Source organism: Lagopus leucura, unplaced genomic scaffold, assembly GCF_019238085.1.
Source record: "Lagopus leucura isolate 7727_CA_CO unplaced genomic scaffold, USGS_WTPT01 Super-Scaffold_73, whole genome shotgun sequence".
Lineage (NCBI taxonomy): Eukaryota > Metazoa > Chordata > Aves > Galliformes > Phasianidae > Lagopus > Lagopus leucura.
Window position 1 is genome coordinate 40,261,141 of NW_024962252.1, and position 26,514 is coordinate 40,287,654.

The 26,514-nt window shown below is 40.0% G+C and overlaps 2 protein-coding genes across 3 annotated transcripts; one reads left to right on the forward strand and one right to left on the reverse strand.

Annotated features, from left to right (window-relative positions):
• The first annotated feature begins 732 nt into the window (after positions 1 to 732).
• Positions 733 to 11,069, forward strand: RWDD1 (RWD domain containing 1). The gene is made up of 7 exons (XM_042895317.1): positions 733 to 840; positions 2,179 to 2,244; positions 3,081 to 3,211; positions 4,204 to 4,347; positions 5,352 to 5,484; positions 7,313 to 7,375; positions 8,704 to 11,069. Exons 1-7 carry the CDS (start codon positions 768 to 770, stop codon positions 8,814 to 8,816), a joined length of 723 nt encoding a protein of 240 aa, XP_042751251.1. The 5' UTR covers positions 733 to 767; the 3' UTR covers positions 8,817 to 11,069.
• Positions 11,070 to 15,156: 4,087 nt separating this feature from the next.
• Positions 15,157 to 21,509, reverse strand: LOC122194241 (amine sulfotransferase-like). 2 transcript variants are annotated; one of them, XM_042895178.1, is made up of 7 exons: positions 21,402 to 21,509; positions 19,575 to 19,745; positions 18,338 to 18,546; positions 17,414 to 17,540; positions 16,851 to 16,945; positions 16,294 to 16,474; positions 15,157 to 15,410 (listed from the first exon to the last, which is right to left on the reverse strand). In XM_042895178.1, exons 2-7 carry the CDS (start codon positions 19,714 to 19,716, stop codon positions 15,286 to 15,288), a joined length of 879 nt encoding a protein of 292 aa, XP_042751112.1. In that variant the 5' UTR covers positions 19,717 to 19,745; positions 21,402 to 21,509; the 3' UTR covers positions 15,157 to 15,285. The 2 variants fall into 2 exon arrangements, with proteins under 2 accessions (XP_042751112.1, XP_042751113.1); XM_042895179.1 differs by lacking the exon at positions 21,402 to 21,509 and adding an exon at positions 20,120 to 20,650.
• Positions 21,510 to 26,514: the final 5,005 nt, after the last annotated feature.

The window sequence follows — 26,514 nt, forward strand, 5'->3', positions numbered from 1 at the left end:
GGATTGCAGTTTGCTCACTCAGACTGAAAATGATTATTTCTACAACAAAAGCTTCCTGTAACCTCAGTGTTGTACAAATATCTGAGGGAGAACTGTCAGTGGTGGATGCACCTTAAACAATGCTATGTAACAAGTGCCAATTGGTGTCTTGTGCTGATTAACCTTTAAACCCACCCTTGTAGGAAGCCCACACGGGGTGATAGTGTACCAGCTTTGATTTTTCCAGTTCTGTGCTCACGCAACTCTGCCATCTGTGTGGTGTAACTGGGAAAACCCCTGAGATGTCTGTTGGTGCTTTCTAACTCCAACCTGCGCTACCACCACACCAGAGGAACTTCCAATTTCACTCTGGGATGTCAGTCAGCTGCCACCAGAGCCCTACCTTGTACTTCCTAAAGCAACTTGTGAATACCCTTCAGCCTGCTGACCCCTATAGGTTTCCAGCTGAAGAACGACATCGACCGAATAGGAGCAATGTCTTTTTAAAGTAGCTCTGCATATGCTGAACTCTCCGGGTAGAGTCCACAGGTGTCCACACAGCAAAGGCTGAACCGCAGCTCCTCAACTGCTGCTGCTTCAGAGCGCAGCGCAAGGAGAGCGGATTTAAGCTAAACAAGAGACGACCACAACGACCCCCGTGCTGAGCACCGCCCCCAGCCCAAAGCCATCTACTGCCGAGCGAGTCGCGCGGCCGGCGCCAGGCGCTGCCAGCCGATACCGGCGGGCGGCGCGCATGCGGTGTGCGCGGCCCATGGCCGTTGGCGGCGATGACGGACTATAGCGAGGAGCAGCGCAACGAGCTGGAGGCCCTGGAGTCCATCTACCCGGACTCGTTCACGGGTGAGCCGCGGCGAGGCGATGGAGGCCCGGCCGGCTACGGGGCGCTGCCTGCCGCCCCTTTTCTTATGGCTTTCTCAGGGTGAAGGTTGAGTGGAGCGTGGAGTGTTCGGGGTCCTTAAGCGTGCCGTGCCGGCTGTGGGTGTGGTGCCGGGGTGCCTCAGTTCCAGGATTAGGGCAGTCTGTGTGCAGGATGCGCTCTCGGTGTCCAGCACCCGACGGGCTGCAATCGAAGGCTTCGTGCCCGAGATTTCTGCACGTTCTCTTCTTCCTACCTGCGCAGTATCTGCTCGCCTCATCTTGTCCACGCTAACTTCGCTCTGCCATTTACCCGCTGCGTTTGTTTATTGCTTTAGTCTGGAAACGCTTCTGGTTCTTCATTTTTACTTTAAAGCAACGTGGACCGGTGTCCTGTAGCTGAGGATGCTGAGTCAGTGACTAATACGCTTTCGAGTAGTCGAGTGTTTATTCTGATTTGTTGTTTGCCCGAGTAATAATGCACTCATACCCATAAAGAAGAGAGAGCACAAAAGGCTGTAGTGGTGGTACGTTAGCAGTTAATTCAGTTAGCAGTGTCAGATCACATATACTAGATTGGTTATAGCTTACAGCAGTGGTACAGAACAATCCTTAATCAGGGATTTCACTTGTAGCTCATGCTTGAGCAGGGAGGTAAAAACATCCAGTCCATGACAGCAGAACATGGATTTACCTTTTTTTTTTTGGTCTGTTAGGAGCCACTGTCTGTCTTTTAGCTGCCTACTTCACAGGTGGGCAATAAACAAAGCCTTACTTTGCTTTTGCGGGTGAGTATGGTTGCTCATGGATTTAATTTTTTGTATTGACTATTTAAAATTCACCCCCCCTTTTCTAGGTTATTTCCAGAATTCTTGAAGGAAAGCATCATCCATCTCTTTTTTTTTTTTTTTTAAGAATCATTTTCCACTTCCGCCCTAAATACAGTGATAGGAATAAATATACTGTAAAGATGTCTAGGGTCAGAAATGGACTGGACACCCATTGTACCTATCTAGCACAATAAAGTGAACTAGCTTTGGGACCTTTCTGCTTATATTTGCTTTACTAGTTCAAGTCACTTAGTGGGAGGTATGTCTGTACTCTTGCTAACTACTTGCTATTGCTGTCATTCAGCAAGAACTTCAAACATCACATCACATGGAAAACAGCAGTTAACTGGAAAGCACCTTTTAATGAATTTTAAAGGCTTAAACACTGTATCAAGAGGCCTGTATACCTTACTAGTCCTAGAGAAATTCAGTTTTAATTATGTAAAGCAGTTGTCTGATTTAACGTATATCTTTTTTTCTCTTTTTTTAACAGTGTTGTCAGAAAAGCCAACAACTTTCACAATTACTGTGACATCGGAAGCAGGTGAAAATGATGAAAGTAAGTTCATTATGTCTAAAATAGAATAATCTCCCTTCCTGTATATTAACTTTCAAGTTTATATATATATATTTGTTATTCTGTGTTCATGAGTTAGAGGAAAGAAACTGCTGCCACCTCCTTCTTTTTTAAAGGAGTAAGCCCTGTGTGGAGCAAGTGTGTGTTAAAGGGAGAATTGGGCTGCCAGAACTGCGAGTCATGAACTGAAGGGAAAGGTTCCTGCCTGGTATTCTGTCAAGATGCATGAAAGGAAGGAATGTAGTTCTTTCTGGCCTTATTTCCTTGCAGGGCTAGCTCTCAGTAACATCAGATTGAGTGTGTGTTCCTTAGGCAGTTTTCCTCTTTGCTTATTGATGTCTAATGGGCATTTATGTTTTTGTCATATGCTGTGTGTGGAGCTGTTAACTACCACACTGGTTGTTGCTCCAACCAGGTATGCAGAATTTAAAGCAGTAATATGCTGAGATTCTCTCTAGGTTTGGTTGTTAGGACTCTTGCTTCATCTTCTCCAGCATTAAGTGGGATGTCAGGGAAAAGAGGTCACCACTCTGGTATCCACTGTACCACAGAAAAATTTCCAGTCTTTCTAAAGTCTTCTCAGATATAAATAGTCTGGAATAGCTTATGTAAGGGTTAACTTCAGTCTTAGTGGTAATATATTGCATTATATTTAAATTTGTTTTGTAAGATGTAATGTGTGTGTAAGATGACTGTTCCTTTAAGACAAGTTCTTTTCCTATCTTAAGATATTTAAGCTGTTGATGCAATAGAAAAATGTGCAATTATAATTCTGTAAGATAATCACTGTAATGTGTATTTTTTTTTTTGTTTTGTAGATGTCCAAACAACCCTTAAGTTTACCTACAGAGAAAAATACCCTGATGAAACTCCCCTTTATGAAATTGTCTCTCAGGAGAATCTTGAAGATAATGATGTCACAGGCATAATAAACCTGTTGGAACAGCAGGTAAGTAAAATGGAATATCTCAATTTATCTTGATATCACTTGATTTAGTCAGAATTTATTCCTCAATTCGGTTGTTTTCTTAGAGATGACCTACTGATTTGAAATAACTTCCATACTGTAAGGGCTGACTTTGAGATTTGAATTTGGTAAATGGCATTAGTGGTATAAATGATGTTAAACTAAAATACAGAGCTAATTCAGTGTGCACATGCAGAATAAGGAAGTGGAAGGGTTCTACAGCTTCCCCTCTTAGCATTTCTATCTCAAGATGAATTCATTTAACTGTGTATAAATAGTATTTGTGAAGCTAATTCAGTTCAGTTTTATTTGGAAAGAAACAAAAAAAAAGGCTACATTTCAATAACATAACTATTTTGGATCAAGAAAAAATACTCTTTGACCCTTGGTGTCAGTGACAGTGCATTGTGAAGGTATGAAGAGGAAACATTCTTGTTGACTTAAATATTTCTTGACCAATCTTATCTGCCTTAAATGGCTGTAAAGTGTTCTTCAGTCATTCTCTTTTTAGTTTACATTTTACACCTTTATTCCAGCAGCTGGTGATTTTTGATTTTGTCCCACCTGGAAGGAACATATGTAAGGGAGTAAGGGATTAAGGAATTAGGTGGAACGCAGTTTCTGAGTGTCTCTTGGTTTCTTAAAATCTAAATTTTATAAACTTGTAGTTTTTACAAACTACTGTAGATTTTTTTTTATCCATGAAGAAATTCCCCTGGTGTCTAGAATATGTTGATGACATATTATTATCATCATCAACGTTTAGCTGCTTACCCATTCATTTGAGAGTGACTTTAACTTGTTTATCTGGCCAATTGACTTGGATTTTACAGTGAACTTTGAAATGAATGTAGAGTGCCTCAGCTGTGTTATCTGTGTGTATGTACACAATTCTGCTTTCTGAAAAAATATATGTATTGAGCTTCTGAAGATATAGGGTTCTTCTGCTTGAGTTTGCCTTGTTTGTGTTGTAGGCAGAAGAAAATTTGGGAATGGTAATGATCTTCACTCTAGTGTCTGCAGTACAGGAGAAATTAAATGAAATAGTGGATCAAATAAAAACACGAAGAGAGGAGGAAAAGAAACAGAAAGAAAGAGAAGCCGAAGAAGAGGAAAAAGTATGTAAAATATTTTTTCTAACTGAAGATTTAACTTTTCTTGATGCATGGGCTTGATGCAAAAGCAACTCTGAGCTGTAGTAGGAGAGTAACATCTAGCCTGAAGTTGATGTAGTTAATTCTTAAAGGCCACAAGGTAGTTCATTGCACTTCAAAGGTCTTTATTTATTTTTCCCCTCACTTTCTAAAGCAATCTTTTAACATATGTGTTGCGTGTTCACACCCCCCTCCAGCCTTACTTCCTAAGACTGGGGCAGGGATATTTTTCCCAAGTGAAAACAAAGTCTCTGTAGTCAGTTTCTTATTTGAAGCAGGAAGTAAAAAAGGATAGAGTATGTAATGCTGTGCACAGACTGCTCTTGTTCTGAAGAAGTCTGTCTTCCTTGGTGGAGCAGAAGCAGTAAGGACTAGTCTTCAGGATGTGGTTTGTCCTCCCTGCACAGGTACTTTTCATCAATCAGCATGGAATAATTTTTCTATCCATGGGACATGCTGCATTAACTACTGATCGTGTGCTTTCTTGAGTAGCTAGAGGGTGATGAAACATGAAATATTTGGTATTTCTGAAATAGTAGGAAAAAAAAATCCCTGCCAACCCTTTTTGTCTGTCAGTAACAGAGAACAGTTAATGTATTTTTTTATAGAAAGTTTCAGTCTAGATTGCATGTAGGAGTTGATAAATGCTGCTACTTAAGCATAAACTTTATTATTGATATGTTACAAGCTTTTGCACAGTAGGTTCAAATGTATTACTTGGTGTTTTTCTATAATTTCCACCTCTCTGCAGCTCTCTGAAGGGAGAGAACCATGGGGAGAATAGAAACAAGCAAGAATGTGTTCTTTGTATGTGCTTGGGGTTAGAGTTAATTTCTGAGAATGCCTCACAGCAAGCAAATGCTTCTGAGATGCTGCAATGTAAGTAAGGAAGAGAACGCTCATCTTCACTCCTAGTTTTGCTAATTGATCATATTTGTTTTCTGTTGTTTGTTTTTTTTTTTTTTCAGCAACGCTTTCATGGCACTCCTGTTACAATTGAGAATTTCCTGAACTGGAAAGCAAAGTTTGATGCGGAACTCTTAGAAATAAAAAGAAAAAAGATGAAAGAAGAAGAACAAGCGGGCAAAAATAAATTAAGTGGTATGATTTAAAACTGTACCTGAAGCTTTTGCAATGTTCTCAGACTATCATGATAAGCCTTAAAAGTAATTCTTACTTTGAAGGATAATAATGGTAAACAGATTTTAATGCAATATTAAATTATTGTTGTTCATGTTTCTCCAAGTCTTCTTGAGCTCTTTGGTGGGCTAAATAGAAAGCTGAGTGAGTCAAGATTTCAAGTGAAGTCATAAAGGTTCCTAAGCTGTGTATTCAAGCTTTTGGTTTTATGCCAGGCAGTCTATTGCTTTGAGCTCCAGCTGATGAGCATTGCTCTAGCATAAGTAGCTGGGGATTATTAAACAACAGAAAGAATCTACACTGAGCAGTGTGGTGATTTGGCCTTATTTGTATTGGATCATGCCATGACTTAAAATTATTCGAAGGCATGTAGGAGTTTGGGATGTTGCAGATGAACTGAAGCAACACAGTGGCTGTCTAGGGGATGCAACAAGCTTATGATGCTTAGTGAGAATGATAGTTTTCCTATAGTATTTTGGAGAAAAGCTATTGTAATTATAGTTCTAGGATGTGTTGTCTGTAGATCCCAATCCAGCAGAATCCAAACTCTATCCACTGGAAAAAAAAATGTAGAAGAAATTATTTTAAGAGAGCCTGTATGCAAAAATAAGTCTTAAATAGCATTCTCCAGACACTACAGCTTAACTTTGGTTCTCCTGTGATGATAAATCCACTTTTTAACCTGATTACATCAGAAAACAAAACTGATACGATTGTGTGGTATCACTGAATGGCGAAAGGAGGCTATTCACAGTATGTATACAGTACCTTCTAATGGGATACAAAGAACAAAAATTGGTTCATCCCTGTCAACAAACAGTGATGGCTCGAGGAGTGCAGTCTCTAATCAGAGAGATGCTGCTCACTTACCTGCTCATGAGGATGAGGAGGGATGGATCCAGGCTCCGCCTTTTCATTCAGGTGTGTTGCTTGCAAGCAACATGAGCTCCCTGGGTTTGCCACATCTTCTTACCTGGTGCTCAACTACTGATTCAGGCTGTGACCTGACAGTTCCACTGTATTCGCTGTTACCTCCATCTTCTGTTCTGAAGGCTTTTGAAACCTTTGGCTGGTTTTGATCAAACTTGATAGAAGTCTTAATGGTAGTAAGTCCAGTGAAATCTGTACAGAGTACTTGATTTCCTTATGATTGGAATGTGTTTGGGCATCTGAAAAGAGTAAGTAGAAATCAGACTTCTAGTTTTTTTGTTCTTGATATTGTTAGCATGCTGTTTTTCTCCTTAATAGTCTAGTTTATACATATGTATGTAACTAGATGTATATACATATATGTAAGTTTACACCTTACAAAAGTAAAAAAGGCTTATTTTCAGATTTTATGGGGTACTCCAGTAGAAGAAAAAGATGTCTTTGAATGTTTTACCCAAAGTGTCAGTCTTTCTGATAGAAGATTAAAAAAAACCAATGCAAATGCAGATGGAAAGGCTTGTGCAATGTCTTGAACTTTCCTTTCCCCACCTCCCAATTAGAAAGGCTTTACTTTGCATTATGTGGTATTTCCTTCACAGTAGGAGCTGGTGACTGGTTTGTACATCCAACTTCATTTTCATATGAAGGAGATAGCTTAATCTGTCCAGTTCCCAAAGATTTATTGTAGAATACAAGATCAGGACTGAATAAAGGCTGTGAGACTGATGGTGTAAATTTTCCCAGCCACATTTCAAACATATTATAATCTGTATAGCCTAAGATAGCATGCTAACTATTGTTGCCTTAGCTTGTTACATAGCCAAACAGCATTTTGAAATATATACTTTTTAACTTCTAGGGAAACAGCTGTTTGAAATGGATCACAACCTTGATACATCTGACATCCAGTTCTTGGAGGAAGGTAAATTTCTGTTTGTTTCTGCATCTGAAAGAAGTGGCTTAAAACATGTAAACATTCTTAAGCGAAGTCAGTATTTTAATTCTGACTAAAATCTTATGTCAGTATCACTTTTAATTGGAAAGCATTTCTGAAAAGTGCAGTTTTGGAGATTGAACAAAAGCAATTTTATTCTCCCCAGAAAAAAAAGTTCCTTTCCATTTAAAGTTTTTGAAGTTCTGTTTTCTTCTCCCTGAAGATCAACATCAATAACAAACATCTTGTGCATCAAGTTAAACATTACTTGCCTTTGTGCAACGCAGTTCCTTTTTATGGTTTTGTACAGGTTAGTTTATTTACTGAAAAAATTCCCTGATCGTAGCTGAAAATTTGGTAAGCCTGTGCCAAAAGCTGTTAAACTGTTAGAGATAAATAAATCCACTCACAGTCACATATTATTTATTTTATTTCTATACCTCCTTTTTTGTCCTAGCTCAAAAGACTCATTGTGAGTTAAGGCAATTTTTTACTGTAGCAACATTATCTCATAGTATTGCAGAAACCACACATGCAGAAGAATGATGAAGTTCTGAGCATCAGTGAATATAAACTTGAAATGGCAGTCATGAAGAAGTTGTTTCTTCTAATTAGAGGACATGCTTAATTTTGCCTTCCTCCGAAAGTGCTTAAAGTGAAGATGGGTTTTTCTTCCTCAAAAGAGTAGTCTCCATGTTTGTATTTGGACTCTATTCCTAAGTTATGGGAACATAACTTTTAATGCTAACTTTTAATCCTGTCGCTGTCCATTATTTAAAAACTCCTGCACAGATTAGTGTTGTAATTTTAAATTGGAGTTATTAATAAATAACACTAATTTTTGCAGCTGCTACAGTTTAATGATGTTGTGTAGATGGAAGCAGTTTAAAAAGGTCTGCTTTAAAGGCAATGAAAAACAGAACCTTGTTCAGTGGCCAGAAGATGTCGCTATTGATACATGCAAATAAAGTAATAGTGGTTCTGAAATTTTACTCCTAAGCTTCATCTATTTTAGAAGAAAGTGTGACAGCATACAAGGCTTCAGCTTGCTTTTCAAATTTAAATCTAAATTTTTTTTTTTTTTTTAACATATCACTGCCTCTCTGAATTAGTTGTCTGCCTTTCAGTTTTCCTCATGGAGAAAATTTAAAGGATAATTGTATATGATCTGATGTTCCTTATTGCATGTGTGTGTGGTGTGTATATATATATAAAATGTGCATATACATGATTTTTACTCTTTGTGTTCAGAGACTGTATTTTGTTGTTCAGGTACTTTTTTTCTCTTCTTGTAATACTTCTTTTCTTTTTTGTAGCTGGAAACAGTGTGGAGGTTGATGAATCTTTATTCCAAGAAATGGATGATTTAGAGTTGGAGGATGAAGAAGATGACCCTGACTACAACCCTGTTAATTTAGATAGTGATTAGACTTTTTTTTGAACTGGCTCTGTCATCAGTATGGACTTATGTAAGGAGAGAGAGGCAGAAAAACCACAGCATCTGTGGTTGTAGTAATGTGTATTGATTTTCCTTTTTTCAAAGAAGAAAAAGTATTTTACATCTAGGAGTATGGTCTTCTGATGACTATCATCATAAATAAATTGACTTATATTTCACATTAAAAACCTGAGGCATATTTTCTGATTTTTTTTTTTTTTTTTTCCTCCACTTCTTTAAGCATCCTCTGAAGAGAAGTGAGAGCAAGCAAGAAGGAAAAGATGGCATGGTGATTGTTAAACACACCTGCATGCGGAAGCTGAGTTCTGCTATCTCCTTCGTAGGATATGCATGGGAAAGTTTCTTGAGTAGAACAGTTTATGTGCTGTGCAGGATTTTTTCTTTGAAATTTTATAATGCAATAAATAATGGTCCCTTCTGATACCCCAAATTATTAGCTGAACAACTATAGATAGGCAGCACTAGTCATTTTTAATAGGGCATATACTTTTTAATGTTGAATGAAAACCACTTACATGTTAGAGTGAAATTTTGTTTGCCACAGCTTCAAAATGAAATGGTTGATTTCAAAATGGTTGATGTGTTTAGAAAGCTTTTTTTTTTTTTTTTTTTTTTTTTTTTTTTTTTTTTTAAAGTTCTTATGAATCAGTGAACTTCCATGACAGAAAAAATAATTTGCTTTTGGCAACAGTGAATGTGAGAACACTGTCAGAGCGCAGAATGCAGTAACAGTGTTTTATAGTGTGCTTACATTTACAGTTGCTGAGAGTTCTTTAGAAGGAGACTGTTGGCAGACTGTGGAAGTCTTAACATATGGTAAAGTTAACATCTGTGAGTTGCTTGGTAGCATGTTTTCCCATCTGAAGAGTTCCTTGTGGAGCTACTAGCTTTATGATAGGCTCTGCCTCCCTTCACACCTCCAAAAAGCCTGGAACACTGAAGTAATGTGTATAAAGTGTTCAGTATTGTGTCAGGTGGAAGGATGGTGTGGATGAAGGTTTCAAGAAGCAGCTCTCTGAACAAATAACTGCCAGGCACCTTGATGATTAGAAGCTGTGTGCTGGATTTTAAAACACTTATAGTAGATTGCCTTAACTGCTCCAGCTTCAACTTTTTAAAAGAGGATTGTACTAAAGTATCTATGCTTAGAAGATTAATGGATTTATGAACTTTAATATTAGGAAATTTCTTGCTCAAGATGAGAAATTTGATTCCAGAAATAATTTAATGGTATGTAAGATCCTCTGCTTGTGTCATTTGAGAACAGCTGTTCAGGATGATCTTGTATAGCATTTCAATAGTCTTGTCTTTTTGTACTCAAGAGGAATAAATATGAGTTCCCAGTAGATAGAAATAAATATTTGAGTACCCTATAAATGTTTTTATAAACGAACCATATGCCTTTGTTTCTACCATCTTCTATTTGCTATTTTTAGTTTTGGCGCATAAGAACTTGAGATAAGCATCTAAGTTTCAATTATAACATTGTGTGTTTCAAAGCAATAAGGAGGATCTGTGTACCAGCAGGTATTACCAAATGTATTTAAAAAGTTGTAAGCTAATATGATATTTAAAGTCTGACTTTTCCAAATATGCAGTTGGGTTGAAAGGTTTGTAATTACTGTGTCCAGTTTCCTGTGTATCTGCTAGCACACTTTAAAATGCTGTTCAACACAGAACTTAATTTTCTTCTATGTCTCATCAGCCATATGAAAGCTTTGCAAGGTTGCTTTGAGTTGTCAATTGTTTGTCTAAAATGAGCATATTTTTCATAAAAGCAATGAGGAAGTACTCTTCAAATCTGGACTGAATCCAAGAATACTGTATAGTCTGTGCAAAATGTGATAATCTGAGAAAGCTTTCTAAGTGGGATACTGATGATTCAAGAATCACATAAATGTGAAAAAGAGTTTCATAATAATTTCTAGATTAACAGGGTTTTCTGTTTTGTTTTGTTTTTACACTAACGTTTATTGGTTTTTATGCAAAGATTGTGTGGCTTCAAGAAATTATAACTGTAAAGTTAAAGTTATATTTTCATTGCTACTTTCTTTTTTTTTCAAAACAGAGGAAATAAGGGTTGAAGTGACAAAAAAATATTTCATCAAGTCCAATTCTCCAAGTCTTTGAAACAAGTTTCAGTGACTCAGTCTAAAGTTCTGATTTGTTTATTAGCAATTAGCATTTGTGAAATAAAAGGTAATTTTACTGAGTGGACTTGGATGCATCTGTACGACTTAGTTTCCAGAAATGGAGGTAGATCTTTTATTTTATTTTTTGATGAAGAAGTTCAGATTAAGTATTTAAAACTTTGGATTAGACTGAAGTCGAATCTGTATTAGTCTAATGAAATTCTGTCAGTTAACTTTGAATGGATTTTAGTAATTCCAAGTCGTCGTACTGAGAACAGCACTGATAGCCTTGCTTGTAATTAGTCACTTTGAAAGTAGTGTCTCCTATTTCTTTTTGTAGAAACTACAACAGATAGGAAGAGCACAGTAACGGCTGTTTTGTAGCTGAAATTTTGCTCTAACAAACACTTTTTTGACATAGTTGAAACACGACAGTGATGAGCAAAAGCCTGCCTGCCACGCTTATAGAAATATACACCAGTGAGGGTGACCCACTGTCTCCACTGCTAAAATGCACCACCCAGTGCCTGACTTCAGTCTTTCTACTAGGAAACCTTTAACCATCAGGCTGTGATGTAGAATTGTAAAATCATAGAATCACAAGGTTGGAAAGGACCTACAAGATCATCTTAGTCCAATTGTCCTCCCATTACCATTGCTACCACAAGCCACTAAATCATGTCTCATAGCTCCTCATCCAGATGTCTCTTGAACATTGCCAGGGACAGCAACTTAACCACCTCCCTGGGCAGCCATTCCAGTGCCTGACCACTGTCTGAGAAAACGTTTTTCTTTATGTCTAATCCAATCCCCCTCTGTGCGTAAGTATCTTCAGTTTTAACTGCATGGTTGCTGAAGTAAAGTAAAAGTTTGTTGGACGAGACAGAAAACTACACCTGTATCCAGTGTGCTGATATCCTGCATTCTGAGAGAAAGAGCTGTACGGTAGGTTGCAGAATCAGATATTTCATTTCTGGTGTTTTTTTTTTTTTTTCTAAATCATTCCTTTAGTGCATTGCAACTTGGCTCCAATTTGGAGAGGGATTTTTCAGTTCTTTGGTGTAATTGCATTTATTGCAAAGAACTTGATTTTCATTTCTGTACTGAATGCTGGTAAAATCTGCAGCTGCAAGAGTTAACTGGTATCAGTAGGCTGTGTCTTGAGTGTTAGGTGGGTTTTTATTACTGTGATGGGACTCGATGTAGTCTACTATTGAAAAAAAAAAACAGTAAAAGATCAAGGTCCAAATTGTAATCAAGTTTTTTTTGTACTTAAGGCAAACTCAGCAAAAGACCTGAATTATTATTCTGAACTAGTTTTATCTTTTCTGTGCCCAGGGTAAATATGTAGAGGTGGAAAAAAACAACATTCTGCTTGTCTGAAGTTCAGGCGCATGTGTCAGGGGGTGTGGTGGTTACGTAAATCACAGATGTTTTGTGTAACTTACTTTCTTGATATCGAGGACGTGAAGTTCTAGAAGGAAAGATGATCTGGCTGTACTGTTGGGGGTACAAAAGGCCCATTCTTGTTGTAGGCTAATGATATGGTTGGCTTTGTCTAAATAAAGCAGCTTGCAATTTCCTCTGTATGAGGAAATTCCTTGGGTGCAGCAAAAAGTAAGTAGAACCCATCAGAAGGTGAAAACAGCTGGATTGAAAAATGAAAATATTGATCTTTGGGACAGGTAAGGGAAAAAAAAAACAAAATGTATTTTACTTTTTTTTTTTTTTTTTTTTTTTTTTTTTTTTTTTTTTTTTAAAGCAGTTTGTTGGAAAGCTAAGTTAGATGCTTCTTGTCAAGTTAAGTGATGGTTTGGAATGTTTCAGAGTTCAGAAGCTATGTCCTGCTGTGGCTAGTTGTTAGGATGTTGATTCACTATCAACCAAAAGCAGTCATCATAATTTGATTCTGTACATGTTGTAACAGTAAGAGTGAATGAGGGTTCAAACCCACTACAGAGTGCAGATGGTGTCTGAGAAAATGTTGGAACAAAATGTTTCCTCCTTCCATGATGATCTTCCCTCTTGATTGAGGCTGTACTGAAGGAAGCAGAAGATTATTAGAAGAAATAAATGCTGGAGACATATCAGAGACCTGTTAATGTGTATGTGGGGAGATAGGAGTTCAAGTTTTAGCTCAGTATGATTGCAGTGGATAGAGTTTATAAATGTGGAAAAGATGCACTTCCTTTTATAAGCAGCATGTCAACTGACACGTGAGGTGCCAGTAGGTTGACTCTACGAATTCTGGAAGTGGGGTTCTTTTCCTGACATTTGGAGTACTTGTTAGAATGCAACAAACTTAATGGAATTTATTGTGAGCCTGACATCCAGTCGAGTGGAAAGAGGGGATTCTGTCTCATGGGGTCAGTTGCTATCCAGGTGGTGTCAGGAATTGTAGTTGCAGAACCCTGGAAGAGGATCAGGTGAGAGTCACCACTCTTCTGCTCGCTTATAAGCCTCTTTGGTCCTACATAACTACCTTAATCCATCACTATCACAGAATGGCCCAGGTTGGAAGGGACCTCAAGGGTCATGAATCTCCAACCCCTCTGCCACAGACAGGGCCACCAACCTCCCCATTTAATACTAGACCAGGCTGCCCAGGGCCCCATCCAACCTGGCCTTGAACACCTCCAGGGATGGGGCATCCACAACCTCTCTGGGCAGCCTGTTCCAGCACCTCACCACTCTCTCTGTAAAGAACTTCCCCCTGGCATCCAACCTAAATGAGGTCACCCTGCAGCCTTCTTTTCTCCAGGCTGAACAGGCCCAGCTCCCTCAGCCTGTCTTTATAGGGAAGGTGCTCCAGTCCCCTGATCATCTTCGTGGCTCTCACTATCCATTCCTTTAAACAAAGGACATTTCCTTACTCTTACGTACATACAAAAGATTGTCTCAAGTGATTGTTTTTGTATCTGCAGGAGCAGTTTCAAAAGTATCTTGTCTCAGTATTGTTGGCCAGTTCTGCAGTGAGATCTTCTTGGGGGGTGCTTTCTAAGTTTCCTACATGGGGATCTGATGCACAGGTAAGGCCAAGGCTTTGTAGTGCAGGTGCTGGAAGTTCAGCCTGCACCTTCTCTTGAGGTGATCCATTATTTTAGATTAGCCCTGTATCTCATAGCCATTGGCAGACCAGGAATTAAAGACTTATGCGCTGTGGGTATGCATGAGGCATGGGTCTGTGCACCAGATACATCAGGATACCCTGGTACCCAGTATTTATGACTCAGCTGCCACAGTTCCTGATGCAGCTGAGGACCTCTGTCAGATGTGAGGACACAGAACTCTTTGGAACAGGAAGTGAGAGGATATTTGTGAATATTTTGGGATGGGGTGTCAGCAGCCGACCAGACTCATCCCAAGTTGCAAGCCTGCTAAGGAATGCTTTGCGTCTGTGATGGGCTTCATTTTCCCATCCTCAAAGCAAGAGCAGAGAGACCTGGAGTTACCAGTACCATGTCAGTGGGGTTCTATCAGCAATGCAGAGAGGTTGGGTTGGAGGTGTGGGTGCATTGTTGCTTTTGATATTTTTGGCATCTGAGACAAGACATAGAGCCCAGCAGGCAGACAGCCATGCTTCTGTCAGTAAGCAAAGTGAGAGGTACTCAAGTACGCACCTGTTGTTAGCTGCAGAGGTAATAGTAGTTTTGTCTTACAGATTCTCACACAAGCTAGAGGTGTGTCATTTGGCCTCACAGATTAAATGAATTGTCATGTAATCATGTTTTGATTTGTTTGTTTGTTTGTTAAAATCATGAACATATCACGGGAATCGTGGACAAATTAAATGCCAAATAGTGAGTCAATGTCTGTATGGGTCACAGATTGCTGGTAGCTTCCTACCACAGCAGCTCTAGCAAGTCAATCGGAATGCTAGAGTGAGCATTCACTGAAAAACTGCTATGACTACGACGTGTTTTTTCTCAAATTTTCAAATATGGCCTGAAGAACTGTAACAGACAGTGTAGTGAAGTGTTTCAGTCAGTAGGCAGCATCAGAACATGCAACATTAGGGCTAGTTCATTTGGCTGTCTATAACTGGGGTGTTATTAAGGCCAGCAAATGCAATCCTGAAGAATGGAACTTGTAGTTTACTATGAAAATTAACTACAGTAATTCATAAAATTACAAACAGGAAACTGATGGAATTGAATAGCTCCTTCAGATAACTCGCATTTTCTGAATGAGTTCTTCTATTTATTATCTCTACAACACAGTTGAAAATAATCATATTATGTTCTTCCATAAGGTCAAGTGTGTCCATCCATGACGAACGCCGAAGAGTGACAAACCTCAAAGCCAGGCTACACATCGCTGTCTATCTCCCAGGTGAATTTGATAGGCAGGGTCCGTATTTTTTCTTTAAGAACTTCATCAAACCTTTCACTCTGAGCCACTGTCATCATGTTTTTCCAGTCTCCAATGGTGCCTGAGGAAAGAGGCAGCAAAGGGAGGTGAGAAGAAGGCACTTATCTGAAGCTGGCCTTTCACCAGAGAGATCTACTCTCAGGAAGCCATTCCAGGCTTCCTTGGCATCTCTGTGTTGCTGGACTTTCAAGCAGGGCTTTGTGTGCTCTTTGGAGAACACTTATCTAAATGTGAGTGCACCTCCCCCTTTAATCCCTAGGGATTTCCTCCTGCTCTGTACTTCAGAACGCTTTAGCATTGCCAAGGAGCCCAAGGATGCCATGTATTGACCTTCAGAGCAGTTGGCTGAGGTGGCCTGTGCTCACACAATGTAGCTGGTTGTTGCCTTGAAAAGGAAGAGTAAGCGTAGGTGGAGGAGACTGGCAAGACAGCACTTTTTTCAGCCTTAAACTGTGTCTCCTGATTGAATAACGTTTGAACACCGACTGTGTTCAAATCAAATTTGCTGCCGTGCCCAGATAGTAAGTCCCTTGATGGCCTTAAAACATTGTTTTTCTCTGTTTGAGAGAGGTTTTTCTCCCCTATCTGCCAGTGAAAGCCACCTATCTGTTTAGCCAATTGCTCATAATCATACTGATACTCCAGTAAGAGAGCAGTATGTTACACCTGGTTCAGAAGTACAACCTTCAAGATTTTCTGTAATGTCCAGCAGGCCATTTGCCACTTTTGTTATCATCAGTGAAACATGACATTTTATTATCTTTAAGGAAATGTGATAAAAACAGCAACAGAAGGGCTATAAAACAACTCTGACAGTTAATTCCATTTAATCTGAGCTCCCCTTTTGAGACTGGGGCAATCCTGATAAGTCCATAAACCCTATGTTCATTTTACACCAAGAGTTGGAATTAAGTGGTTGCCGCAGTGGACTGCTTCTGTTTTACCTTTCCGTAGAAATCTGCCCTTCCCCTTGATCGCAATGTCGTCTGGCATGTTCTCGTAGTTTGCCCTGGGGTCCTTCTGCATGTTCTCAAATGTAGCCTGTCTCACAACACTTTCTATTTCCTCTTCACTCAGCGTCTTGCCTATGAAGTTGCAGATTTTCAGCACAGCACTTCTGAGATCCTGCAATAAAGTAAACTTGAAGCATTCTGATGATGTGAAAACTAAATGCATAAATGCATAAAAGCAGTGGAATACGGGATTGTTAAGGACATCACTAAGTTTGAGTCCAAAGCTGTCCATCATTTTTTATGATACCATAGTCTGGCTTCTTTTGGGAAGATGACTCTCATTATGCAAGAAGTTGATTTATGTAATAATTCTTCCTAAAGCATTGCACAAATGGGAAAAAATGACATGACGCCCTTGGAAGTCTCAATTTATTTGTTCTCCATGAGGACTGAGTGTACTCCATGATGGATAAATCTAAAGACCTACCTGAAAATGCATTCAATATAGGAAGAAAATATCTGGAAGATGGTGATACGATGGACCTCACCTTTTTCATCTCCTCGTAGGTCAGGAAGAGTATATTGAAATCCTTTGCATGGTTGTACCAGCCTGAAACGTGGTCAAACCAGGCACTGCCAAGCACTTAAGAAGGAAAAACAAAAAATAAAAAGTGGAGTGTGAGGGAGATCTGCTATTTACAGCCATCAGCAAATTAAAGCAGTAGAATTATCAGCCTTGCTCTACCACCTCTATTACTTTCAAGGACAGGACTGTATTCTTCCCTCTCTTCTGTTTCTGCATTTCCCCAAGGCTCGGAGGGGGGCCCACAGGGGCCCAATTCGGTTGGCTTTTTGGCTTTTTAGAGTGTGGATGTACACATATGATCACAGCACCTGTGTGATGCTTTTTTATGTTATGTGGCATTTGACCCCTGACTTCTTGTAATCTGCACTGAAAGTAGGGCCCAGCTCAGACGGTCACTCCAGCTTTGGTTGCAGGCTAGGACAGCTGAGGATTCTGGGTGACTGATGTTTATTACTACAATTAATCCTTGTTCTGTTTGAGGCCATGGAGTAGGGTTTAGACTCCTTAGTAAGAAAAATATCCTACCTTTTCCAGCTAAAAATCTCTCCATGAAAATGTTAAAATCCGGTATTTTCTCTAGTGTTCGGATGAATTTGGAGAAGTGATAATAAGAAACCAACACGTCCTTAGGGTTCCTGGCAACATAAATAACCTGCAGTACAACAAGATGATGGCTCTCAGAGAGATCAAAGTGCTCCATTACTCCATTACCAATATAGGCAGCAGTATTCCTGTTGTGGTTGTTCTGAGCCCACTGATATCTCTTCTTGGGACAGAATGTTAGAGTCTACACTGATACCATTCAGTAGTGCAAGATAGACAGGTTGTAACATCCGCCTTACAAAATCATTTTAACGTCCCGGTTGATTCAGCATCACATTGCTGCAGTTCTCATGAGGAAATCTACAACCATCTCTGGTAAGCCACAGTTCTGGCACGGTGTTGGTGATGTCAGAACTCTGTGAGCTCAGCTCTGGTCTTTGAAGAGGCCGTGTTGTTTTCTGCATGTGAGTTGTCTCTGCTCTACACTACACCTGCATCCATGAAGAAATGACAATTCACAACAGGGCATTCTATTCACAATACTGATGAATAAGAAAATACTGCCTCTTTATCTACTATAATTTTGTGTGGGAGGCCTTTTCTAGACTCATTATTTCACTGGAACTTGATCTTTTCAGAAGGGTGACATCAGTCCAAGATTTTTTCCCTGGCTCATCCCACTGAGTTGCATTTCTGCACCATCCCTATTTCTAGCAGCAAGGGCTGCAAAAAAATCAAGAGGAAATTGAATAAGCAATTTCTAGATCTCCTCACTTTTGTTCAAGTCGTGATATTTGTACCAAGATGTGCAAAACTAAAAGAAGGAAATGACGGGATTTGAACCAAATCTCTGAGGCAAATTGTCAGGGTTGGATTTAACTGAATGTTGGAAATAACTTCACTTACATGTCCTTTTTTGTTTCTCAGGTCTTTTGGAGTCAAGTAGTAAGGCAGGTGAGTGGCAAAAACTCGAGGCAAAGGAAGACTGCCATAATCCATATTTTTAATATTATATTCCACCCAGGGGATTCTGTCCAGCATCTCCATATTTTCTGTTCCATTACGATGGCCTTCATGGAGTATTAAGCTCAAAATATTCTGAGTCCACACAGTTCCTAAGTAGAAATTTTTAAAATTTGAACTTTGCTTTTATCATAATTATTATTAAAATTGATGGCAGGGAAGATCTGATTTCTGGGCTTCTTTTCCTTTTTATGCTGTTTGCACAAAGGAAAGGACACCTGAGAGAATTCAGATTAATGCAGAAAGGCAGCAAACTATTACTGCTGGCTCACCTGTACAAGCTCAGAGAATGGAAGGCATCTGAAAGCAAAGCCTAGCTCTTAAGGCCTCACCTGGGAAGGAAGGTGTTGGTTCTGGAGATTAGACTGTGTGTGTGCTATAGATTTAAATCCACAGAACAAGATAAAGAAATAATTTTCAGAACCAGAGGAGCAATAACTTAGCAAGTGTCCTTCCCCAGTAATTCCCCAGTTCAGCTCGGGATGCTCAGCTTGGCTTCATCAACCTGGACGACTTTGCACGGAGATGGAGCATACCCTAGGTAACTGGTAAGGAAGAAAGCGGATAGTGGAGTAGGACAGAGGGAAGAATGTAAGTGGGAACAAGATGACATTGCGTGCAATTCATAAATCCAAATTGTCTTCCACCTCCTTCCTTTCTCTGGGCAGCCCATTCCTTTGCAACACAAATCTTCCACTCCCAAAGAAGTTTTTATCTCATTTTGTTAGCATTTAGACCTCTTAAATCTTTCTTCCTCATGCTGCCTCTCTGCCTGACTTGGACTGCTTCCTCCAGCCCTGCCTGACAATGAACTAGCATCACCTGGGCTCCCTAATGTTCATCTCAGTGCCTTATCATTTTGACCTGTAAGTCTTGCCTTCTTCTGAGCACACCTGCCAGACTAAATACAAGAGCCACATAGATCAGCTCAGCAGGACACAAGCAGGACACACCACAAGGTGTGTGGTTTTTCAGGCTGTGGCTATTCAGGTTTGTACCTAATGCTGCACTGCATATACTCAGAGATGGTTCAGATCTATAAAGCAATGCTAACAATCTTTGGCATGCAGTGTGAGTAAAAGCAGATTTATTTCCCCATTGGAATCAATTCAATTCTTACCTGATTTTGGATAAGTAGCTATAAATATGTCACTGTCCTTGATTTCAAAATTCTCCAGGGAAGCTACATACTCAGGTGTAGTATTTACAGCAAAATAAAACCCTTTGTAATTGAATACAAACTCTTTTGATGGTTCCATCATTAATCTGTTGTCGCTTACGGGTGTATAAGCTGCAATAAGAAAAAATAAAATTATAGATTTTAGTTTTGCTGTTATCTCTTGGAAAATCAAACAAAACAAAACAAAAAAACGTGTTTTGTAACAATTCACTGAAATTCAGCCTTGAAATTTTCATAAACATCAGGTTATAAAATGAAATAAAAAGGCTAATAATACCCTGATTGTTTATTCATATTTGTGTACGTTAACTGCATCTAAAAGATGATGTAAATAATGGCACTCTGTAAATAATTATTTCTCAAAATTCCTCTAGGATTTCAATGTCTAATGTTTCCTTTGGTTGTCACCTCTTCTTATCTCTTAAATAGATCTTGCTTAATTAAGCTTTCATGAACACTGTTATTACTCACCAGTTTAGGCTTACCTGTCCTTTTGCCTTCTCACCGCTAGAGCTGCACTGACCTCACACTTACCCAGCAGTGCCCTTTTTTGATGAGGGGTGTGGTGGAAACAAGGAAGGGCCATGGCCATGACCAAGGACATGCTCATGACCTTGTGTCCTTGGATGCATCCATGGGCTGACAGGGACCTGCCTACATGAGGCACATGCACGTGGACACCGCCTATGAGACCTGTGCTCCCTTAAACCCGCAGGTTGCTGTCTCATGATGAGGCAGTGCCAAAACAGGGCAGTATTGGGCCTGCATGCAGCTCAGGTGGGCAGCCTCCTCCCATGGCATGGCCACAGGATGCTCGGGCATCCCTCAGGCTCGCTCTGCAGGCAGGCTGGGCCTGCTGCTCCCCACACCCAGCCACTCAGAAATATCAGAGTAATGACCAGGCAAAAAGGTTCAGGATAAGCTTATTTTGATATGACTGAAGTTCTCTCACTGAGCTGAGTTGAATAAATGAGGAGTCACTCATCACATCAGAAACACTGGTAGCAGTAATCCCAATCATAAAAGCAAAAACAGATTTCAAGTTATGATAAGAAAACTGGTGGCACAAAGGACATAAAAATATGGTGAATGAGTGAATATTTTTAGAGTTACAAAGGAAGAGTGAAGAATTTGTAAGATACAAAATGAAGACACATTAAATACGCAGTGCACAGAAATCCTTTTTGATTTGATTCTGCCAAAATCTGAGCTTTCATATCACTTTCAGACAAAGGTTATTGAACTGGTTCTTCCTTATGGGCAGGGGATTATACTATGAGGAAATATATCAGGCAAGAAAAGCTATGCCACCTTGGCTAGGGAACATTCACAGTCTAGAGTATCTGACGGAAGAAAAAATAAGCATTCCTATATGCTCTAATCAGCCAGAAATGCATTTGAAAAGTGCTTCTAAAAATCTGCCTCCAGTTGCGGACACAAGGGCGTCCGTCTGTTCCTTTCCTATATGTGTGGGGATCTGATCCTTCTGCTTTGCTCAGGGAGCGACCTCACACGCACAACTCCAACCCCTTGCTGAGCAGTACAGAAAAATGGGTGTCAAACTCAGCTTCCGACACCAGCTGTCAGAGCCCAGCTGTATAGCCATCCTCCCCTCGGCACTCACTCGGCTTCTTCTCTGGCTACACTTCTCAAAATGTTTGACAGAACAGTTCCATGCACAGTTCTACTCATCTTACCAGAAGGGCAATCAGCACAGCATTGTTTAACTCACCAACGCACAGCTCCAATAATGTCAGGCATGCTTACCTTGTGTCTTCTCTTCCAGGGCCCACAGAGATGTATGTTACGACTGTGAACGTGAATAGTTTGAGAGAGGCATGAGCAGTCACGTTTCCTTTTTAACAGTCCTGTTTGGCTGTCATTCAATATTTGCTTATCTGTAGCACAGCTAGAGATTAGAGAACTGACATAACCCCTTAGAATCATAGAATCATAGAATCATAGAATCACTAAGGTTGGAAAAGACCTAAAAGATCACCCAGTCCAACCGTTCACCTATTCCCAATAGCTCCTACTAAACCATGTCCCTCAACGCAACATCCAGTTGATCCAGAAGGTTAAAGCACTCCAGAGAGATTTAGGAAATTATTTTAAGGCAACTTTAATTTTTCTTCCTCCAATTTATCAACAGCATTGTTGAGGAAGAGTGAGAGTGAAGAGGAGCAGAAGTGACTGCAAGATTCCTTTTCATTTCTTTTTCTTTCTTTCTTTCTTTCTTTCTTTTTGTGTGTGTGTGTGTTTCTTACTCAGCTCCCACAAAATTTTTGCCCACACTTGTTATACCTGCACACTGTATGTGGCAGCAGTCTGAATGAACAGTCTGAGCGCACCACTCTATTGGAGTGCAGTGAGACCAGTCAGACCTGGCCTCAGCAAAGAGCTTCTAGGAGTGAGTTCTTTGCTTCCCCGTATATGAATGTTACACGTATACCCACATTGTTTTTCTACAAGCACCTATAAGTGACATAAAATCTTGCCTGAGACCTTTCTCACTGAAACTTGCACACCAACCATGTTACGCAAAAAAGAAAATTTTGTCCCCCAGCCCTATGCCTTGTTTTGTGTAGAGTTACTTTTTAACCTGGATCAATTCTCCAGGTAGTCCTCAAACTTGCACAACAGATCCATCAGGTAGGGGACAAGCCAGAATGAGGAGTAGGGCTGAATTCTTTTTTGCAACACAGAGTAGTTTTAAGCCCAAAGATTAAGCCTGCACTGCTTTGCTTTCTGCTCCAGTCAGGCGTGCCCAGTGTTTTGTAACTGCAATTTCTAGTCAAGGAGTTTAGTATGAATGGAAGATGGCAGCTTTTGATCCTAAAGCAAGGCACAGAGATCATCCATTAGAGGTTTGAAGAGGCCCAAAGAGCAACATCTGCTGTCTGTCACCAGATCTGTGTTCTAGCCAGGGCACCAAAAGCTTTGACTTAAGGAGAGACATAGTGTTTTCCAAGAAAAACAAATAGACTGTAAAGCTATTTGGCCCTCACACAGATGGTGAATTGATAGAATATACATATCTCAACAATACTGTACAACGACAGCATCAGGAAGTTATGACCTGCCCCTGATTGTCAATAGTGTTGAATTACAGTCTATCAGCAGCTAATTGAACATAGTTTCCATGTATTCAACTCTATTACCTGCTTTGGGATAAATCGTTCTGTACAGTATTAATAATTAACCTCAAGATCCAAATTCCTAACGTATACTTAAACCACAGGTGAAGTTGCACAAAGTCCAGTTTGTCGAGGAAAGAATATTTGTGGTTTATTGTATGGCTTAATGCCTATGTTTCTAGTGCTGTTTATTTCTACCCCTCGTGTTCTTCCCTTGTTGTTTCCTCTGGTACTTTCACACAACATATTCCCGTCCATACAGGCTGTGGCTTTCCTTTCAGAAGTGCCTACAGCATTGGGAAACTGAGAGTCCTAAAATAAGCCTCCAAGTTCCCTGGGCAGATAACAGACAAAGACAAGCTTCCCACCAATCTACCCTGTGAAATTAAAGAGAGAAGTAAATGCCTTACTTAGGCACATGGAATCTCAATGTAAGTTTTATACATCAGTACAAAATGTATTCAACAGATCATTGCAATCACACCAAACTCACTTAAACCATTTGATCCTCATTCTTGGTACGTACATAGAAATAGATAGTAGCTCCACTAACTGTGAAAAAGGTTTGCAATACATTCCTTTCCTTTAAACAATCCTCTGGTACACCTATGCTCCATTAGTATTGCCTGTTACTGCACAAAATCCATGCCAAAGACATATGATGCCTGAGTTACTAGGGACCTTTCTCAGTAGTTGTACCTTAGTATTACCTACATGGCAATCAGTTAATTGTCTGCTCATTCCTCTGGGATTTCTGTCAGTGGCATACTCTTTCTCCCTCTTTCTTCCACTCCGTTGTGAGAGACAGAAAAGAGGGGCAGGATGTTAAAATGCTGTCTAACATGGAAGTGTGTGTGAAGAAAAGATGTGGGATTTTTATCCTGTATGCAGAAGATGGCAGATGGTGATAGCATGACTGTGGAGATTGAACCTTCTGGCCAAAATTCCACTAAATTTTCTTGTTTTAGAACAGATGGCAGCTGTTGTTTACAGTAACCTGCTTTTTACATTTCTAATTTTCTCCATTTATCATGATTCAACTTCTGATGGAACACCATTACACTCTTGTACACCTTTTGAATAAAAACCTTTCTTCTCCCATTTCCTCATTTGCCTTGGGACAATTTTTCACATCTTCAAACATAACCTATTCTCACTCTGATTTAATTTTAACACAGTTCTATTTTATTTCAGAGCTGCAGATTTTCTGCACAGCACCTTTGAGATCATGCAAAGGGCAGAGTTCAGAGCAGTGTCCCATCCAAATCGCATGATAATCCATTGAGAACAGGTTTGTCAGAACAGTTTGACATTTTATCTCTCAGCGTAATAATAAATACAAGTTCCTTGATAAAAGGAACTCATTGTCTCTGGATTAGAATAAATTAATGCAACACCAAAACAACAACAAGAAAACATTAATAAATCTGCTTATTCTGTGTGCTTTTAGATTATTCTCCTCGAACTGAGACACCAGGCAGTCACTGACTGTGGGACATGTGGCTGGTGAAAGGCTCAATTGGAAGGGACCTGGTTTTGCTGGTGACAGTAGTTCAGCAGGAGCCAGCAGTACACTCTGGTAGACAAGGGGCAAGCCATGATCTTAAATGCATTAAACACAGAATAGCCAGAAGGTCAAAAAGAGGTGCTTCTCCAGCTATATTTACTGCTGGCACAGCCGCACTTTGCATACTGTGTGCAGTTCTGGCCTCCAAAATATAAAAAGGATGTAAAGGACTGTGAAAATGTCCAGAAGAAGGCAACAAGGCTGATAACGGGTCTGGAAGGCGTGTCCTGTGAGAAGAGGCAGAGATTTTCCAGTGTACAGGAGGCCAAGAAGTAACCCCTCTGCTCTCTGCACGCCGTGTGAGCGGGAAATGGTGGTGCCAAGCTCTGCTCTTGAATGGCAAGAAGGGAACAGCAGAAAGCTGAGCCACAGTAAGTTTAGAGTGGGTATTAGGAAACACTTTGTTACTGTAAGGGTGCCAAACACTGTAACAGGCTTGGTAGAGAGCTGGCTGATACCCTATTCTTGTCTTGTTCAGGACAACGCCTTCCATAATATAATATAAATTTTGGTTAGTCCTGAAGTCTGGCAGTTTGACTTGGTTATCCCCATAGGTCCCTTCCACCTTCTCCTCTTCTCTCCCTCTCAATCACAATTTCTGATTAACCTGATTGAAATAAATAAATAAATTAAAATGAAACATTTTTTGTAAAAAAGAAATATATATACATTTTGAATTGACAGAAAGTTTTAACATCGCTTTGAAGGAGAAATAAACACATCTTCTCTCCCTTTCTTCTGAATCTCAGTTCCTGATTAATCTGAGATAGTCACCTGAAGCTTTTCTGAGAGTTAGATAATGGCACATAAAAAATAAGCTGCTTCAGCACTCAGTGTGGAGTATATCTAGGAGAACATTCAGTAACCAAGTTGCGTTGTGTAAGTTCACAGATATTCCTCCATTGCTTTCCTCAGCAATATACTGTGCAACTGAACATGAGTGGCCACGATATCCATAAAGGATGAACTTGTGGCCTTTACCTCTGGTTGTAGAACTGTACTGCTCTTCCTATTATCCTACTGTCTATGAGATCAAAATAGATCAAAGTCGTTTGTGGCTGTAGCAAAAATGCTAAGTCATGACCTGAAACAGTGACAGAGCACCTGGTAGGAAGGCAGGACCAACCCATGGGAGCTCAGGTGTATGCTCCACCAGAAGGGGTGGAGCCAGGATCCACCCCTTCCCAAACTCATTTAAGTGTTGGCAGGGGAAGAAAGGGCATCTCCTGTTGGTGGTCTCTATCTCTTTGTGGCCTTTCAAGGGTAAGTAGCTCTCTTCCTTCAATTTTTGTGTCATTTTGGTGTGGTTGCTGCATTTTGGCTCATTCTCATTTGCTGTAGCCTGACTTTGCTGTCCTGCTGTTATTGTGGTACTTTCTGTTCTATTTCAGCATTATAGTAGCATTTTTAGTAATTTCTATGGTCTGTTCCTCTACTGTTATGTAAACTGTGGTTCTCAACTGATGTTTAAGAGTTCTCCTATTGCCCTGCCCCAGCTGCAGCTCCTAGACTCAAACTGAGATATGTGAGGTGCCAGCCAGTTGACTCTATGAACTCTGGAAGTGGGGCTCTTCTCTGACACTTAGAGTACTCGTTTGAATGTAACAAACTTAATGGAATTTATTGTGAGCCTGGTATCCAGTATCCAGTGGAAAGAGGGAATTCTGTCTCACAGCATCAGTTGTTGTCCAGGCACTGTCAGGAAATGTAGATGCAGAACCCTTGCAGATGATCAGGTGAGACTCGCGCTCTTTTGCTCACTTATAAGCCCCTTTGGTACTACATAACCATCTTAATCCATCACTGTCCCTTCCTTTAAACAAAGGACATCTCCTTACTCTTATGCACATACAGAAACAGACACTTGAGACAATCTTTTGTATCTGCAGGAGCAGCTTCAAAATTATCTTGTCTTAGTGTTGTTGGCCAGCTCAGCAGCGGGATCTGCCTGGGGGAAGCTGCCCACATCTGTTTTTTCAGAAAGGCCCTTTATGTCATGTCTGGCAGACTGGGAATCACTTAAGTGCTGTGGGAATGCACGAAGTATGGCTCTGGTAAACCAGGTACATCAGGGTACACAGGTACCAAGTATTTGTAACTCAGACACCACAGTTCCTGCTGCAGCTGAGGAGGTCTGGCTGCTGTGAAGATGCAGAGCTCTTTAGAACAGAAAGTG

Bases quoted from the DNA above. Each gene is read 5' to 3' on its own strand.
- RWDD1 (XM_042895317.1), top strand. From the start codon at position 768: ATGACGGACTATAGCGAGGAGCAGCGCAACGAGCTGGAGGCCCTGGAG. The intron at 3,212-4,203 runs GTAAGTAAAATG...TTTGTGTTGTAG, and splicing joins TAAACCTGTTGGAACAGCAG to GCAGAAGAAAATTTGGGAAT. The intron at 4,348-5,351 runs GTATGTAAAATA...TTTTTTTTTCAG, and splicing joins AAGCCGAAGAAGAGGAAAAA to CAACGCTTTCATGGCACTCC.
- LOC122194241 (XM_042895178.1), bottom strand. From the start codon at position 19,716: ATGATGGAACCATCAAAAGAGTTTGTATTCAATTACAAAGGGTTTTAT. The intron at 16,946-17,413 runs GTAGGATATTTT...TTCCTTCTTAAG, and splicing joins GAGATTTTTAGCTGGAAAAG to TGCTTGGCAGTGCCTGGTTT. The intron at 16,475-16,850 runs GTGAGGTCCATC...ACTTTATTGCAG, and splicing joins CCTACGAGGAGATGAAAAAG to GATCTCAGAAGTGCTGTGCT.